We start from the raw sequence: 17,503 nt of genomic DNA on the forward strand, positions 1-17,503 counted from the left end.
GGTCCTGGGTGGGACACGTGCGCGAGGAAGTGGCTCTGCCTGTGCGCGCGGCTTTCGGGGGTCTCTCAACGTGGAGCTATGGGAGGTCTGGAGAAGAAGAAGGTGAGTGGTTCCCGGGGTGGTAGGACCTCGGACTTGTCACTCTCCCTGGCCGCTGGGGACCGAGAGGTCAGGAGACGGCGCCGGGGTGGAACTGCTGCGCGCAGGCCCCTGGAGGCCGGGGAAACGTGTGCTCTGTGGAAGGAGTTGTGGAGACGCAGAGCCGCCAACCGGCAGTTAAAAGAGTGAGCCACGGACGTAAAATTCATCATTACGACTTCGGACTTTTTGGGTTGAGCCAAGTCCGGTTTTGGACACTGGGGACTGAGAAGTAAGCAATCAGCTGGGGCCCCCACTTTCCCGGAGTCACTTCCCGTTGGACAAAAATACAGTGGCCAGAAATTAAGTGCGCGCTAAAGGAAGCTAACGAGATGCTAGCAGTGAGATGGAGAGTAACAACAGAATCAGTCCGATTAGTGTTGTTTCGGAGGTTCTCTTCTGACAGCATTTCAGTGGAAATCTGGACTGTCAGAACACTTAAGGTGGTGTGGGGCATGGAAGTGCAGGCTTGGGGTGTCCTCCATCTTTCCCGACGAGAAGTTCTCGGCACTCAGATAAACCCACCCACCCGTAGCTTAAAGAGGCCCGGGCTCCGGCAGAAGTGTTTCATTGTTTATAGGGTTAGGCATTGTCACGATCTCTATTTTAGGGTGACTCCTTAGACCAAACGAGACTTCAGAGCTAAGCAAGTTTACAGAAACTGAAATTTTCAAGCTTCTGGTTAATTTTACCTTTAGCAAACAGAATTTGTTGTCTGAGAGAGTATTGGTGGGAAGCAGGTGTGTGTGTGTATTCTTTTTGTTTGTTTCTGTTCTTGTTTTCAGAAAAGAAGGAAACGGTGAGCAGGTTTACAAAATAGTTCAGTTTTAGCTTTGTTTCAGATCAGAGATAGTTTTTTGTTTTGTTTGTTCAAGACAGGGTTTCTCTGTGTAGCTCTGGCCATCCTGGAAGTTGCTCTGTAGACCAGGCTGGAACTCACAGGGATCTGCTTGCCTCCGCCTCCCGAGCGCTGGGATTAAAGGCGGGCGCCACCACTACCTAGCCGAGACAGAGTTTCTTATTTCTGTGTAACCTGTGTTTCCTAAGTAAGCTTGCCAATGATAATGCCAAAGCCTGCTATTTCCCTTTTCTCCTTCAGATACTTAGTGAAGGAAGCCACAGTGGAAACTAAATGCCAAGGCCGGTAGGCAGGAAAAGCTGGCAGTATACAGGGTTTTGGAAAGACATCAACATGGCTGTGAGACAGTGAATAAGTGAGTTCCCATCTAGGTGATGTTGGGGGCTGTGTCGTATGTGGCTTAGGGTTATTCTGAGCAGAGAAGACAACTAAAGAAAGTGACTCGATCTGAGTATTCTTGCTTCTGTGTGGAGAATACCTGGGCGTGAAGGGACTCCAGGATGGGGAAGGGAAAGATGAGGTGGGCTCAAGTCTTTCCTTTGGATTGCAAGTTTCTGATACCAATCTGTTTTGTTGTGATTTTTAATCATTCTTGAGGCTGTAATATAATTACATTATTTCTCCCTTCCCATGTACTCCCACTTGCTCTTTCAAAATCATGCCCCCTCCCTTTTTTAGTAACTATTGGTACGTATATATGTGTCTGTGTATGTATATTTTCAGGACTGACCATTTGGTATTGGTAGCTAACTGGTGTGTTCTTCCCACTCAGCATTCCTTGGTTGCCTGCAGTTCTTTGTGTAGGGCTGAGGTCTCTTGGGTTGTCTTCTATCCACATTGGCAAGTCTGCTGTCTGTGTTCTGCTCATTTGGGCATGTTGGTGAGGCTTATGGGTAGCTTCTGACATTCCTAGAAGACACAGGCTCAACAAATGCACTGATCCTCTGGCTCTTAGAATTTTTCCATCCCTTCTTCCGCAATGATCCCTGAGCCTTAGGTGTGGGAGTTGTTTTGTAGTTGTAGTTAGGGACTATGCTGGTTTAGGAAATCAACTTTAGTATTGCAGTTGTAGGTTATCCTTCAGGATCGGTGGCTTTACTAGCTCCAAGCAGCTGGCGAGGTTTCCAGTACCGGGCAGGATTTCCCTGTGTTAGAGGGTCTGAGGTCCAGTTAGAAAACGGTTGATTACGCCGTGGTGTTCATACCACTGCACCCTTCAGGTTGTCATGCCATGCTGATTGCTGTTGTGGTTCCTGGGTAGCACAGCTGGGTAGGACTGCTGGTTGCTTCCCTCCTGTAGAAGCTTGCATAGCTCCTGGTACTCGGGGAGTAAGAGGGTCAGGTCAGTTTCAGCTGAGTGATGTCTGATCCCTGCATCTGAAGTGGGCGGTGTTTTCAGCAGTGGGGACTTATTTCCATCTCATGTACGTAACCAAGGGCAACAGCAAAAGCCTGTCATGTTTTGGAAGTCACTTGAACAACGTGACCAACAACTCCCAAAAAGGCTTCTCATGCCTGGGGTTGGGGTGTTTTTTTTTTGGGTGGTCTTTGACTCTTGGAGGGAGAATTGTCAGCCCAGACGAGAGAATTTCATTTAAATGATATGTGTATATTTATGCACAGGCTTAATCTGTATTATTGCTTTGTGCTGTTTGTAAAGAGTCCCTCAGGACTTTATCAGACATCCTTACTGTTATTTTACCCTCCTCTCCTGCGTCTATCTCCCGACTCCCTAATTTAGAACCCCCTCCCCATTTGTCCCATTTACCTTTATCTGATCACTTGTTCCCTGATAGTCCCTTCTCTGTTGTGCACCCCCAACCCCCACCCACTGGCCTCTTTTTACTTTCCTGGTTTCCGCAGTTACTCCAGGATATGTACTCACATCTGAAGGTGTAGGGCCAGCAGCCTCCAATGAGAGAGAACATGTGATGTTTGTCTGTCTGGGTCTGGTTTACCTCCCTTAAGTATGTTTGGGTTTTTTGTTTTTGTTTTTTAAGTTTCATCCATTTCCCAGGCTAGACCCTGAAGAAAGATCCAAATTTGTTTTAACCTAACACTTTCTTAAACATCTAGCAAGTGCTAGCCATTTATAAACTATAAGAAGGAAAACTTGGTCTGGAGGCAGAGGCAGCCAAATCTCCATGAGTTGGAGGCTAGCCTGGTCTACATGCAAATTCTAGACCAGCCAGGCCTACATAGTGAGACCTTGTCCCAAAATAAAAAGGGAAACCTGTACTTCGGATGCAAGTAGAGATGTCTCAGCGAGCTGTAACATCCGACACTGGGTTCCAGAACAGTTTTGACTCTTGAGGCCAAAGTATCTGTTGTGGGAATGGTTTGTCTTACTCATTGTAAGGTGTTTAGAAAAATGTTGTACTGTCCAACATACACACCCTAATCCAAAAAGTTAACTCACCATGTGAACCAGGTTTAATGTTTACAGTGGCAGTGCACAGTAACGAGAGATCCATGTGGCACGGGAAAATGGGAAACATCTTGTTTTCTAGCACTGGAGTTAGTAGTGAGACAGGCTCTCACTGTATACCACAGGCTGGCCGGAAACTCATTTTCGTCCTGTTTCTTCTTTCTGCGTACTGGAATTTAGGTGTTCACCACCATGGCTGGCTCAGTGGAAATACTTTTCCTTTTTACATATACTTTGTGTGTATGTATGTGTGTGCCCCCAAGAAACACGGTGCACATATGGAAGTCAGAGAACAACTTGTAGGAGACTGTTCTCTTCTTCCACTGTGTGTGCTCATCGGGATTTGTGGAAGTGCTTGTACCTCTGAGCCATCTCACAGGCCTCCGTGGAAAACATTGAATGAAGACTGTGGACCTTATCTTCGGCTCCTCCAAGGCTTATCATAGGCCTTTTCCCAATAGTCAGTGTCTGGAGGAAAGGATGAATAGTGTTTCATGTCTGTGGTTTGTTTATAATATAGGTAGTTCAGGGGACACTGACTCCTTAGATCCAGACCTAGGTTCAGAAGTTCCTGCTGTCTCCCTGCAGAGGAAGTTTTTTTTTTTTGTTTTTTGTTTTTGTTTTTGGAGTGGACACAGGTGGTTAGTGCTTCAGGCTGTTTGGAATAGGATGCTGCTTCTCTTTAGCACTGATGTGTATGAGATAATCCAGATGATTTGACAAGACCACCTGCTGCTTGGAGGCAAGTAGAAGCCAGGCCTGTTGTCTTCCTTACCCTCATAGCATCTAGCTTAATGCTTTGAACTTGGTTGCTTTCTGGTGAATGAAGCGGGTGAGGGTGCTGGGCAATGGTGTGTGGCTTAAGACAAGCATTTCCAGTTAGAGTAGTGTCATCCCTGAGGGAGGGGGAAATGGCTAGGGGATATCTTAGATGTTGCAGTGGTTTTCGTCTCCCTCCCGAGGAACATACTCTGTTAGTCTGTAGTAGTAACATTTTATGTGCCTGTGGTCCGTATGAAAAGGCTGGTGATTAAAAAGGGACAAATAAGATTATGAACAGAGGTTTAGTTAGGCATGCAGGCTCTGGACTCAGACCTGGGTTTGGAGACCTAACCCAAGCTTGTAAGCTGTGTGGCTTGAATGGGCAAGCTGGAAATGGACATTCCGATGGCTCTTACCCCACAGGCTTGTGGAGACTGAGGGATATAAACTGTGGAATTACCGTATGTTAGACAGGATATAGAGCTGTGCTGGGTAGGTCAAGACCCCAGCATCGCGTGGGTGCGGTGTCCAAGGACAGCATAGAGCTCCTTTGGGCGGGCCATTTCACTCCCTACAACAGTCCTCATCCTGGAAATCTGTCTCTGTCACCTACCCACTTAGCTGTCTCTAGAATTCCCTTTTCCCAGAGTTGGATGTCACTGCTGTTGTTCTAACAGAATTTTTTTTTCCTCCCTAAGTATGAACGAGGCTCTGCCACCAACTATATCACCCGAAATAAAGCCCGGAAGAAGCTGCAGCTGAGCCTGCCTGATTTCAGGTGAGGTTGGAAGGGAGCATACTAGGGTCTGGGAGCCTTGGTAATGGCATAAATGCACAGGGAAAACTCCCGGCCTTGCTTGAGCCATCCCAGCCGTCCTGTGATGTTTCTCCTCTTCCTCACCTCGCTTTGTCAGCTGTGGTCTGAGAACTGGCTCTTCAGATCCAGCTGCCTGGTCATTGCCCTTTACTGTTTCCCTTCTAACAGAAGGCTTCCTGAGTCCTACAACTGGGGACTCTCCTTGTAGAATCAAGTCCAGATGTCTCTGCAGTCTGTGGGTCCTCCCATCAGGCTAATCTTGACCACTGCAGCCTCCACTCTGTATGTGTTCTGTTGTGGGGAGGGGTGTGGTGGTTACAGGCTTTTGTTACTGATTTGAAGAGATTTTTTTGTTTTTGCTTTGGTTTTGTTTTCTGCAGGACTGGTCACTGAACATGCTACTCACATGCTACGCACACACTCTGCCACTGAGCTATATCCCAAGCCAGTTTTTTTCCTCTTGTTTGAGACAAACGCCCATAGTCCGGACTAGCCTCAAACGTATGCTCTTCCTGCCTCGGTCTCCTGGGTGCCAAGAGAACAAGTGTTCTTACTTGGCTGTCTCTCTTAGAGTGCGCAGCCTTCTGCCTTCTATATGTTTGAAATGTTGATTTCTCAGTATGGCATCCTGGTTTAGGTGCCTGCCAGCCTTTGTGGCTGTTCTGTCTGCTCCCACTGACACGCCTCTCACAGTCTTCTTGCACTGTGTGTTTAGGAACTTGTGACCACCAGACTCACTTGAGAGGTGAAGCACCAACTCCTTTGCTTCCTGGTCACGCTTGCTTTCTAGCACGCTGTGGCCAGTGTTGTGCCTTTGCTGGTTTAACGGTGGCTTGTCTTCCAGGCGGCTGTGTATCCTGAAAGGCATTTATCCCCATGAGCCCAAGCATAAGAAGAAAGTAAATAAGGGCTCCACAGCAGCCCGAACATTTTACCTCATCAAAGATATTAAATTCCTCCTCCATGAGCCCATTGTCAACAAGTTCCGAGAATACAAGGTGAGGCCTTGGTTCTTTCTTGTGTTTGCAGCTTTGTAATTCACTGAACTTGGACAGGTTGCTGATGTACTCAGGGCCAGTCCTGTAGAGAAGGGGAGGTCTTTCTACCTCAAAAGGATGTCTCAGACGGCCTGCCTAAAAATCATTTGCACCGGACCTGCACATAATTGTTAACCAATTCTGCTCCCCCACAAGACTATGACTATTTGCCCTCAAGGCAGAAATGGTACCATGTCAGGGGCTTTTGGTGCCTTCTCTGCTCCCAAGCCCTCCTGTTCTTTGTGGGGTTGCTCTCAGGGCACCTGGGCTTCAGTTCCATACACAGAGAAACATTAATACTAAATGCCACAGGACAGGGACAGCAGAAACCTATTTCCATCATGTGCAGAGGGTGGAAAGACTAATTGAAGTTAAACTGCTGCCTCCGGCGGGAAACAGGGTTTTTTGAGGAGTGGGCGCCACCTAGTGGCCAGCAGGAGACTGGGCAACAGCTACATCAAACAATGCTAGAAGTGGGCAAGTGGTGGGAAGTGTGTCCAGACCTGCTGTTTATAATCCCACATACTGTTTGGGCTTCTCAGGAGCCCTGGGTCTGGTTTTGAGCATCTGTTGGTTTGGAAGATGTGGCCTTAAAGTTTATCTCAGTTGGTTTTATTCTGGGTAGCTTGTTTTCATAGAGGTCAACAACTAGCTTTGTGTGCTGTCTAAAAGCGAGCCCTTCCAGCCATGATCTACCTCCGTGCAAAACAGGGCTCTTCCTAGGTGTGCATGTGGTGTCAGCATACCTGTGCATCATCAGAGGGGCCCTGGGCTGGCTCTGGTCATTATCATGGATCTGGAGCTCCATGGACTTGGCTATTTGGCAGAGCTTGGCCTTAGGGGCCTGATGGCATGGGCAGTAGCTGTGGCTGGTTTCAGAAGACACTGAGACAGCCTGTCTGGTGTATTCACTCTCCATGGAGGAGCTGCTCAGAAGCCCATGCCACAGCATCATGGCTCCTGCTCCCCTTCCAGGTGTTTGTTCGGAAGCTGCGCAAAGCCTATGGAAAGAGCGAATGGAATGCTGTGGAGCGCCTGAAGGACAACAAACCCAACTACAAACTTGACCACATCGTCAAGGAGCGGTGAGTCATGCTCCTCAGCGTGCTGCGGTTGCAGCTGAGTGCTGTCCTAGTGCTGGGGATGCAGTGGGGCGAGGAAAGACTTGACTGGGAGTGCGTGTCCTTTCAGAGGCGCTAGACCGAAAACCAAGCTGGCACATGAGTGTCGTGATTATAAGTTGCACTGGGTACAGTAAAGGCTGTACGGCAGTGTGCAGAGAACTGGGTACATTGATTACGTGCCCAGAGAGACCTCTGGAAAAGGACCTGTTTGAGCCAGCCAGGAGAGCACATTATGAGCAGAGACAGCAGCAAGTTCAGAGCCATGAGTTCCCACACTACAGACTTAGAAGGCATGGTAACATACTTCTGGTTCCTCACTCAACCTTCTCAAAAAGCCCCTCCCCTTCACTGGCTAATCAGTGAATCTTTCCTCTTCAGGAGAATTGGCAAATGCCTGAAGACCCTTGTAGCTTCTACAGTTTGGATGGAATGTGTTTGGTATCTAATGACTAGAAGCCAGCATTGCTGCTGAGTAGTCTTCAGTGTTGATAATAGTTACTGTATCGCAGGACACTTTTGCCTGGAATTGATCAGGTGTAGAACCCTATGCTAGTGTCTGTTTTATAGAGTGAAGGCCGACACATGCTCAATTCCAAAATGGTGATGGCTCATAACTTCCTGGGATGTGGAAGAGCCTTGACCTTGGTTTCATTCATAAAAGAAATAACATCTGGTCTCCTTAGCCAGAACCAAGGCGCATAGAAAACCTAATAGTCTAGAAAGGGTGTGTGTTTGTCCTCCAGATTAGAAAGTTAGGAAACTGAGGCACCAAGGAGACTGGGGGAAGTTCCTGACTTCTGTCTCAGGAACCTAGACAGCTGTCTCATCACTTGTTAAGTTCATGCTAGGCCTGAATCTTAGCCTGCTTTTGCTGACCTGAGACCTCTCAACTCAGTTGCAGTAAACAGTTCTGTCTGGGGCGTGGGACCTCAACCATTTGTAGTCGTGTGCCCTTCAGAGCTCTTTATGACAAGGCGGATCATCATCATTGTCATCCTTTTTGTTTTGTGTTTGTGTGCGACAGGTTTTCTCTGTGTAGCCCTGGCTGTTCCGGAACTCGCTCTGTAGACCATGCTGGCCTCAAAGTCACTGAGATCTACCTGCCTCTGCTTCCTGAGTGTTGGGATTAAAGGCGTGTGCTACCACAGCTCAGATTTTTTTTATAGTTTTTGGAGATAAGCTCTCCCATAGCTCTGGCTGTCCTGGAATTCACTATGTAGACCAGGCTAGCCTCAGACTCGCAGAGATCCTTCTTCTGTCTCCCAAATGCTGGGATTAAAGGTGTGCACCACCACTCCTGGCAGACCCTTTTCTTCAAATGAAGCTTCCTGGAATGTGGTTCAGATATCCTGCAGCTCTAGGGCAACCTGGCTGGAGGAAGGGAACTGAAACCTCTGCAGATGCAGCCATACTCAGGGTTTGTTTAGAGCCACAAGAAGTAGATGGATGGGTGGCTTGGTTTGGTTGATTTTAGTTTGATTTTTTTGGAGATAAGGTCAGCCTCCCAAGTGCTGGCTAGGATTACAGGTATGTACCACGCACCACTAGATCTGGTTAAAGATAACCTTTTTTTTTTTTTATAAACCTCGAGACAGGGTTTCTCTGTGTAGCTTTAAAGCCTGTCCTAGAACTCACTTTGTAGACCAGGCTGGCCTTGAACTCAAGAGATCTACCTGCGTCTGCCTCCCAAGTACTGGGATTAAAGGCGTGCGCCACTACTGCCCAGCTAAAGATACACTATTTTAAGTTAGCATTTTGTCCAGCAGTGTCATTTTCTAGATAAAATTGGAGCTAGAAGAGGCCTAGTGACCCAGTTAGGGTCGCAGCTCAGAACGGGACTAGAGTCCACGTGTCAAGACTTGTGGCTCAGTGTCTTCACTTTGTACTACAATTCTGCCCCTCTGTTTGGAAACTGTCAAAGACAGTGGTGACTCTTACCCAAGTGACACTTTGACCGCTTCCTCATTCACCATGGGGTTCCTGGAAATTATTCTAACTGGACATAGTCCCTGTGCCAGCATTTTACATTGGTTCTGTCAATTACACGGATCTGGGTGCTGAGGAATAGGAAGACAAGGCCCACTCAGGTGACCTGTAGCCTTGCCCAGGTGCAGGTGCTGCTGGGAAAGCAGCCCTACTACTCTTCCTGGCCCACTAGTCCAGCTTTCCATTTTTCCCTTTTTCTCGTGGGTCTTTGAAGATTGCACTTTCAAAGAGAGTCAGAGAACCACAGTTTGGTGTCCCCTCATTCACAAAAAGGTAACAAGTGGTCAAGGGTTCTGTGCTATGTCCTGAGGTGATCAGAGTTCCCTGGGAGTACCCTAGTTGTTCAGTCACTATAGAGTTGTTTCCAGGTGCTAGTCAACTTGGGGAAGTTGTTGCTACCACTGGGGCAGGGAAGAGCTGTGGCAGTGCCTGCCTGGCTTGGGTGTCAGGGCCTCTGGGGTTGCTGCTGGGGTGAGGCAGAGTGGGTAGAGACCCTTGGAGCCCAATAGAATGGGCTCATGCGCACTGTTCTTCCCACCTTACAGGTACCCCACTTTTATCGATGCTCTGAGGGATCTTGATGATGCCCTGTCAATGTGCTTCCTCTTCTCCACCTTCCCACGGACAGGGAAGTGCCATGTGCAGACCATTCAACTGTGTCGCCGACTCACTGTGGAGTTCCTGCACTATGTCATTGCTGCCCGAGCCCTGCGCAAGGTGAACTAAGGTTCTCCTGGGATCCCTGGTCCTCCCGTTAGCCCTTGGTTTTCATACTGTCTCTCCCCACCCCCCAGGTCTTCCTGTCCATCAAAGGCATTTACTATCAGGCTGAGGTGCTGGGCCAACCCATCGTATGGATTGCACCCTATGCTTTCTCCCATGATGTAAGTGTGCCTTGGGTGGGTGTGGGGGGGTGCCTTGTTCTTGTTCCTAAAAGATGTGGGTGGGTGCTGTCTTTGGAGTCCAGCCCTTGCTGGGTTCTTGGTTGTTGACTGCTGTGTAGGGGTGGGGGAGTTGGGGAGGGCAGGGTAGGATATGTGCTTTACAGCCCAGTCAGTCAGTAGTGCTGGATCAGTCATAGGATTCTCAGTGTCGGGTGTACACTCCGACCCACAGGCTAATTCTAAATAGGCTTACCTCCTCCAGCACTTCTGTTAGAGTGTGGTTCTCAGCCTTCCTAATGCTGCAGCCCCTTAATACAGTTCCTCATGTTGTGTGGCTCCCAGCCATAAAGTTATTTTTGTTGCGACTTCATGAATAATGTTGCTACTCTTATGAATCATAATGTAAATATCTGATGTGCAGCTGGCCTTAGGCGAGTCAGATTGAGAACCACTGTGCTAGGTGATCTTGAGCATGGTCCTTCACCCTTCTGTCTCAGTTAATAGCGTTCTCATCTTCTCAGGGGAAAGAAGTCTTGAAAGGACCTGGCACTGAATGGGTTTGAATTGAATTGTGATTGAATAGGCAGTGAGGATAGCTCCGGGGGCTGTGTATACTCAGTGTTTTGTACAGTTGCCACCTGACTCAGGTGGCAGAGCCCAGCCCTCCTCTCAGACCCACTGGGGTCTTTGTTCCCACTCGGCCTTTGACACACCATAACAAAAATGCTTTGCTCCTGTGTCCTCTGCCCATCCCCCCACAGCCTGGAGCCCTGCTGACTCCAGGGAAGGGAGCACAAGAGAGGCACTTAGCACATGGCACTGACTTTTACTGGCTTATCTGTAAGTGCTTAGGATTGTTCCTAGGCCTCTGCTAAGAGGAGTCTGGTTTTGCTTTCCATGGAAGCCTTGCTAGCTCCCAATCCCCCAGAAGGTCAGTCCTAGCTGGGCTTGCCCCCTGAATTGTCGGTCTGTGGGCTGTACTTGATCTCCTTTCCCTCATTCCCTCCTGTTCACTAAGCAGGGATTGGTAACTTGCATAGAGAACAACTGTCAGAGAGAGCTGAGGCTCTGTGCTCGGTGGGCTGCAGGGGTGCCTGAGACTGGAACCTGCCGTGTCTGGGTGAACTGGTAGTGGGGCTTCTGTCTGTGAACAAGAAGTGGCCTTGGAGTTCATCCGTCCCTTTTCCAGTTCCTTGAGGCAGGCTTGGGGAGCCAGTGTGCATGGTCCTTCCTTCCCTGCTCCTCCTCCTTCCTGCCTAACTTCTTTGGCCCTTTCTGTCTTTACTTCCTTCTGATGTCAAACCCCCATGCTTCTCAGACTGCTCTTTGTGTGTTCTTGGGGTGGTGAATAGGGCCCTGTGAGGGCCATCCTCCACACAGCTGGCCCTGGGGGAAGGGCATGGTCTGCCCATGCCTCCTTCCTCCCGCTTGCAGCCAACTACTTCCTCTCAGCAAAGGGTAGTTGTAGCAAGGACCCTCATGTGCCCCTCCCCTGGGCAGCCAATGCTGGGCATACAGCAGTGGGTCTTGGGGTAATGGCGGTGGTGAGGGCAGAATGTACCTACCCTGCTCAGTACTATGGAAAATGAAGTTTGTGCCTATCAGGAAAAGCCTGGTGGCATAGACTGCTGCCTGGTAGCAAGATGGAAAGCTAGCTCAGAGTTGTGGGTGCCCCAAGCTGAGGGGATGTTGTGATTATTATCAATTTTGACATGTCTTAGAAGTGTTTCGTGGTGGTTAACAGGGCTTGGTGGGCTCTTGGGTAGGCCTTTCTGACTTTAGAGGATGGGACCATTCCAGAGTTGAGACACTTGATCCAGTCTGTAGATCAGCTCCTTGTGGTAATGGCAGAGGGAAGCCATTCACTTCTGCCTGCCGGGTGGCAGCTGGGAAAGGTGGTCTACCTCTGCTTCAACATAGTGTTAGGCCTAGGCTGGGTCTGAGACAGAACTGCTAAACTCTGAGCTTCATCACACACTCTGCAGGGTGTGGGTGGACTGAGTCCTGTTAGCCACACCTGGCTTTCCGAGGCACCTCGGCCAGTAGAAGTCATCACCTCTTCTGGGCTGTGGACCATGAGCTGCACACATAGGCCTTGCTGGGCCCTGGGATGGGTGATGGACAAGGTGTGTGCTCTGTCTAGGTCCCACTGATAATTGAAGGAGGAGTGGGAGAGCCGGGGCCAGAAAGAGGCAGGGCCAAGTGCAGTGGAGCACTGCAGACCAGTTCCTGTCTTTGTCCTGCCTCCCCTTTACCACATGGGAACCTGGCACTGGTCTCCATGGACCCAGAGCCTCCCTTGTGCTTAAGATGCCCGTGGGTTTGTGGGCATAATACCTACCTCCACCCCTGTGCTAACACTGCTGATGTGTCTCCTTATTCTCCCAGCATCCTACGGACGTGGACTACAGGGTCATGGCCACCTTCACTGAGTTCTACACCACTCTCCTGGGCTTTGTCAACTTCCGCCTCTACCAGTCACTTAACCTTCACTACCCACCCAAGGTAGAGCCTAACACCTTCTCACCTAGCCCTCCTGTCCTACACTGAGGCAAGGGGCTGTAGGTGTACTCTTCCCTCTTCCCAGCTTGAAAGTCAGGCCCAGGCAGAGACAAAGGTCAGCGAGGACACATATGCTCTGGACTCCGAGAGCTCTATGGAGGTAAGATGGGCTTCAGGAGCACTGGCCCTACGCCATTCTATCCCGTGAATAGTGAGCGATTTGGCTAGGTAGGTGGTTCTAGGATTTACTTTTATGACTGACCCAGATGTGGCCTGGAGCTGTTTTTGCTCTCCAGCCTATCCCACGCCCAGATGAAGTTCCCCACCTGCAAGCAGGCCACCTTGCAGCTCTGCTTCCTACCTACAGAAACTAGCAGCCCTCAGTGCCAGCCTGGCCCGAGTGGTGGTGCCTACTACAGAGGAGGCTGAGGCCGATGAGTTTCCTATTGATGGGGTGAGTAAGCACGGTGCTGCCTTCCAGGCATACATGGGATGAGACTGGGTGGGGGCCTCACCTAGAATCCCGGATCTGCCAGTCCCTTCCTTCTGGTAGAGCTGGATGGCCTGGTGGTGTGACACTTGGCCCCTTCCCTGCAGGAGATGACAGCACAGGAGGAAGGTCGCAGGAAAGAGCTGGAGGCACAGGAAAAGCACAAGAAACTCTTCGAAGGCCTAAAGTTCTTCCTGAACCGAGAGGTGCCCCGTGAAGCATTGGCCTTCATCATCAGGTGGGGAGGCCTTTAATTAGCCCATAGTTGTGACTGTACAGTAGTCCGGTCTCCATCCTAGCCTAGTGGTGTATTGGTAACATCATGAGGGTGTCTCCACTCCTCACAAAGCAGTGTGTGCAGAGCCTACAGGCAGACACCTCCAGAGCACTCAGCTAAGGGGAGAGCTGTACTGTCACTAGCTGAGTTCTTTCTGGACCAGGACTGTAGATGTCATCCCAGATAGGAGGCTCTGGGGTGGGTAAGGCACTTCCTGGAAGGGTGGGTTTGTGGCTAGTAGGTTTAGGGATGCTTCCAGGGCAGGCAGCTCATGCCTAAAAGGCTTACGGGTTTTCTGCCTACCTGTAGGAGTTTTGGTGGGGATGTATCCTGGGACAAGTCTTTGTGTATTGGAGCCACCTATGACGTCACAGACTCCTGCATCACCCACCAGATTGTTGATCGGCCTGGGCAGCAAACCCCCGTCATTGGCAGGTAGACTCTCAAATGCCCTCTGGGGGTGGGGATTCCTAGGCCCTGATGCAGTGGTACCTCTGATTGTTCCCTTGTGACCTGACTTTGCTGGCTACTCTCCATCAGGTACTACGTACAGCCCCAATGGGTGTTTGACTGTGTGAATGCCCGGCTCCTCCTCCCTGTGGCAGAGTACTTCCCTGGGGTGCAGCTGCCACCACACCTTTCACCCTTCGTATCTGAAAAGGAAGGAGATTACATTCCCCCTGAGAAGCTGAAGCTGCTGGCTCTGCAGCGGGGAGAGGACCCAGGTGAGCTGGGCAAGGATGGGTAGCAGTATGGACAGGCTCCTCTGGTGGCCCTGGCTCCTGTGCCCAAGCTGGCCATTTCCCTTGGCTACAGAGTTGGCAGGCTCCAGAGAAAAGGACAGCAGGAACAGAAAGCCCTCAGCCTTTCAAGCATTTGCAATGTTAGTCTGCTATTGATATTTGGAGTAGCTGAGCAGAATGAACCAGTGTTGTCAGTGTTTGCACGGGTAGCAAGGGTGTTTTATTTGAAGGCCGCTCAGCTGGGGCTGTGAAAGCTGTTGGGGGCCATTGGGGGAGCATCCTTGAGCTGCCTTGGAATGCAGAAGTTACTGTCTGTAGGAGACTTGAAAGAGGAAGATGAGGATGAGGACGATGAAGATGATGACAATGAAGGTGATGGTGATGCGGGGGAAAATGAGGAGGAGGAAGATGTGGAAGCTGATTCAGAGAAGGAGGAGGAGGCGCACCTGTCAGCCTTGGAGCAGCAGCGTCTGGAAGGGAAGGTAGGGAAGCACTGGACAAAGCTCTGCCTGGGAAGCAGCCAGTTACCCACAAGGCCAAGTGCTCATGCAGCTGCGTTGTTTCCCCAGAAGCCCCAGGTGGTGGCCGGTACCGTGAAACTGGAAGACAAGCAGCGACTGGCCCAGGAGGAGGAAAGTGAGGCCAAGCGCCTGGCCATCATGATGATGAAAAAGCGGGAGAAGTACCTCTACCAAAAGATCATGTTTGGCAAACGGCGCAAAATCCGAGAGGTAGGTTTCTGCTCTCTGATGAGGCCCCCACACATCTGCACGGCTGAGCTAACCTGGCCCATTTGGCCAAGGCCTCACTCTTCTTAGAGAGTCCCCACCACTAAGCGGCATAGCTAATTCCCATGCTTACCCAGAGCTGTCCTGAGGATGGGCCTAGCCCAGCAGACTCAGGAAGTCTTTCTTAAGCTCCTGTGTGCTTGTTCAGTGTGTGTTAGCTGGGGGTTTATTTTGTGCTTGAGCATTTGCTTTGATCACAGAGTTGAGGGGGGCAGGCAGGAGAAGAAAACAAAGCAATTGTGTACCGAGGCCTCCAGAGTGGCTGGCAGCCTTGCCTTAGGGTGTGTGTGGGGGGCACCAGGTTTATCTTAAAAACAGCATAGCCAGGTGATGGTGGCACACACCTTTAATCCTAACACTTGGGAGGCAGAGGCAGGTGGGTCTCTGTGAGTTCCAGGACAGCTAGGAGTGTTTCACAGAGAAACCCTGTCTTAAAACACAAACACACAGAAATCACAGTAGTTTATCAGGTCTTTCCATGCCATTGTACAGTGTGACCTGTTCCCTGCTGATAGTCATGCTCAGGAAATAGAGAGCAGACGCTGGCCCCCTCTGAATGGTTCTTAGGAGCATCACCTGTGGTCCTGGAAAGAGTCTCCTCCTTGTGCCCTCTCTGCTAGCTTTCAATAAAGGTTTGAGTGGTATTCGTCTTTCCCTCAGAGCTAGTGCAAGAGTCGATTTAGAATCTCCAAGCCGGAGATTTGTGGGCTGTTAAATGTGCTATATAGGCAATGGTAGGGCTTCTGTTCTTTCACCCCGAGGTACAAGTCGGGGTCTCTGGTTATTTGCTTGTTAGCTTTTCTAGAAACTCTGCTAAGGGAAGCCCCCATAAGAGAAGAGATCCATCCCTCTCTGCTTGCTCTTTATCCTATCCTGAGTTCTCCTTCCTTCTCACAGGCCAACAAGCTGGCGGAGAAAAGGAAAGCCCATGATGACGCTGTGAGGTCTGAGAAAAAGGCCAAGAGGACAAGGCCTGTGTGAGCTCCAGCCATTCCTCCCTGGGAGCTGGACATGGCAGCAGCTAGTGGGATGCACACGCACCTGAGCACCAGCCCAGCACCCTCATACTCTGGTTGTGTGTGGCCAGTCCTAGCTTCCATGAAGTTCGTGCCGGTGTCTGGACAAAGCCCAGTTCTTCCTCCAGGAGTCTGACTGATATCCTCATTCTTTTCAGCTTTCCACAGTCTCCTACACAGCTGTGCCCATAATTCTCAGGGTGCTGTTGTGGAATAAGGGTGGGGAGCTCTTGTTATTAAATGGCTGAACTTTTGCAGCCAGTTAGATTCTGTGTTCAGAAACCTTCCTGGGTTGGAAAGGAGTCACCTGGACAGACCCAAATGGGTCCAGGCACACTCAGAGAACTATGGGTCCAGGGATCCGAGGAGGGACACAGACTCTGCGTTTGGGTTTCATAGTCGCACTGGCCTGATTCCTGTTTCAGCTAATGTTCTGAAACCTTCCCACAAGCAGTGTGCTGAGGGTTCACTCGTCTAGTCATGGTCTATAAACATCAGCTGGCTTGTACTTCCTGCTGGAACTCATCAGAAGGTGAAAGGTGTCTTAGGGATTCTATTGCTGTGATAAAACATGATCAAAAGCAAGTTGAGAGCTTGTTTGGAGGTTCTAGCAGGGGAGCACAGCTACTCGTATACCCTTGACCGAAGACCCGTCCTCCTCTATTCGGGCTGGAGAGATGGCTCAGCGATTAAGAGCACTGCCTGCTCTTCCAGAGGTCCTGAGTTCAATTCCCAGCACCCACATGGTGGCTCACAACCATCTACAATGGGATCTGATGCCCTCTTCCGGCACACAGGTGTACATGCAGAGAGCACTCATACATAAAATTAAATAAAGTTTTTTTAAAAAAAAAAAACAAGTTGAGGAGGAAAGGGTTTATTTGACATATACTTCCATATTCCTGTTCATTACTGAAGTCAAGACAGGAACTCAAAATAGGAAGGATCCTGGAGGCAGGAGCCTCAATGCAGAGGCCATGGAGGGTGCTGCTTACTGACTTCCCATGACTTGCCCAACTCACTTTATCTCACATTAAAAATATAAATAACTTTAAGTTTCCCACAGTCTTTACAAATTTAAATACCTTAAAATTTCAGTCCCTTTAAAAATAGCCTCTCTTTTAAAAGTCTCTCAACTGTGGGTTCCAGTAAAGTACTTTCTTCAAGAGAGAAAAAAATAAGAGCACAATTAATTCAAAGCAAATCCAAATTCCAACCGCCCAATATCTGGGATCCACTCATGATCTGATCTTTTGGACTCATCCAGAGGACTGGAGTCTTTTTCTCAGCTCCACCCTCAGCACGGTTTGTCTTCTAGGCTCTAGCTGCTGCTGGCGGTTTCCCCTTGCTACTGGCATCTCTCACCAATAGCCTCTCATAGGCTGTCTTCATGGTGCCAAAATTCAACTTCTTTGCATGACCCCTTTAGCCTGGGCCTTTAAACTAGTGAGACCTCACCTTCACCAGTGGCCTCTCACAGTGCCAAACTTCAGCTGCTTTCCATGACCCTCATGCCTTCAAGTCCAGCTGCCAACATGAGGTACAACCATGGGCACCCCTGGAACAGCTCTGAACACTTTGAGAAGCTTTCATGAGAGATGCTGGTCTCTCTCTGTGTATATGTATGTATGTTTTCAAGATAGGGTTTCTCT

The 17,503-nt window shown here is 49.7% G+C and overlaps 1 protein-coding gene across 1 annotated transcript; it reads left to right on the top strand.

Moving 5' to 3' along the window:
- Pes1 (pescadillo ribosomal biogenesis factor 1) lies at window positions 1–16,118 on the top strand. The gene is made up of 15 exons (XM_075944092.1): window positions 1–102; window positions 4,886–4,965; window positions 5,849–6,002; window positions 7,017–7,126; window positions 9,697–9,868; window positions 9,946–10,035; window positions 12,424–12,540; window positions 12,623–12,697; window positions 12,905–12,991; window positions 13,135–13,265; window positions 13,614–13,739; window positions 13,845–14,029; window positions 14,366–14,529; window positions 14,617–14,778; window positions 15,733–16,118. Exons 1-15 carry the CDS (start codon window positions 79–81, stop codon window positions 15,814–15,816), a joined length of 1,761 nt encoding a protein of 586 aa, XP_075800207.1. The 5' UTR covers window positions 1–78; the 3' UTR covers window positions 15,817–16,118.
- The last annotated feature ends 1,385 nt before the right edge of the window (window positions 16,119–17,503 follow it).

This window comes from Microtus pennsylvanicus, chromosome 12, assembly GCF_037038515.1.
Source record: "Microtus pennsylvanicus isolate mMicPen1 chromosome 12, mMicPen1.hap1, whole genome shotgun sequence".
Classification (NCBI taxonomy): Eukaryota; Metazoa; Chordata; class Mammalia; order Rodentia; family Cricetidae; genus Microtus; species Microtus pennsylvanicus.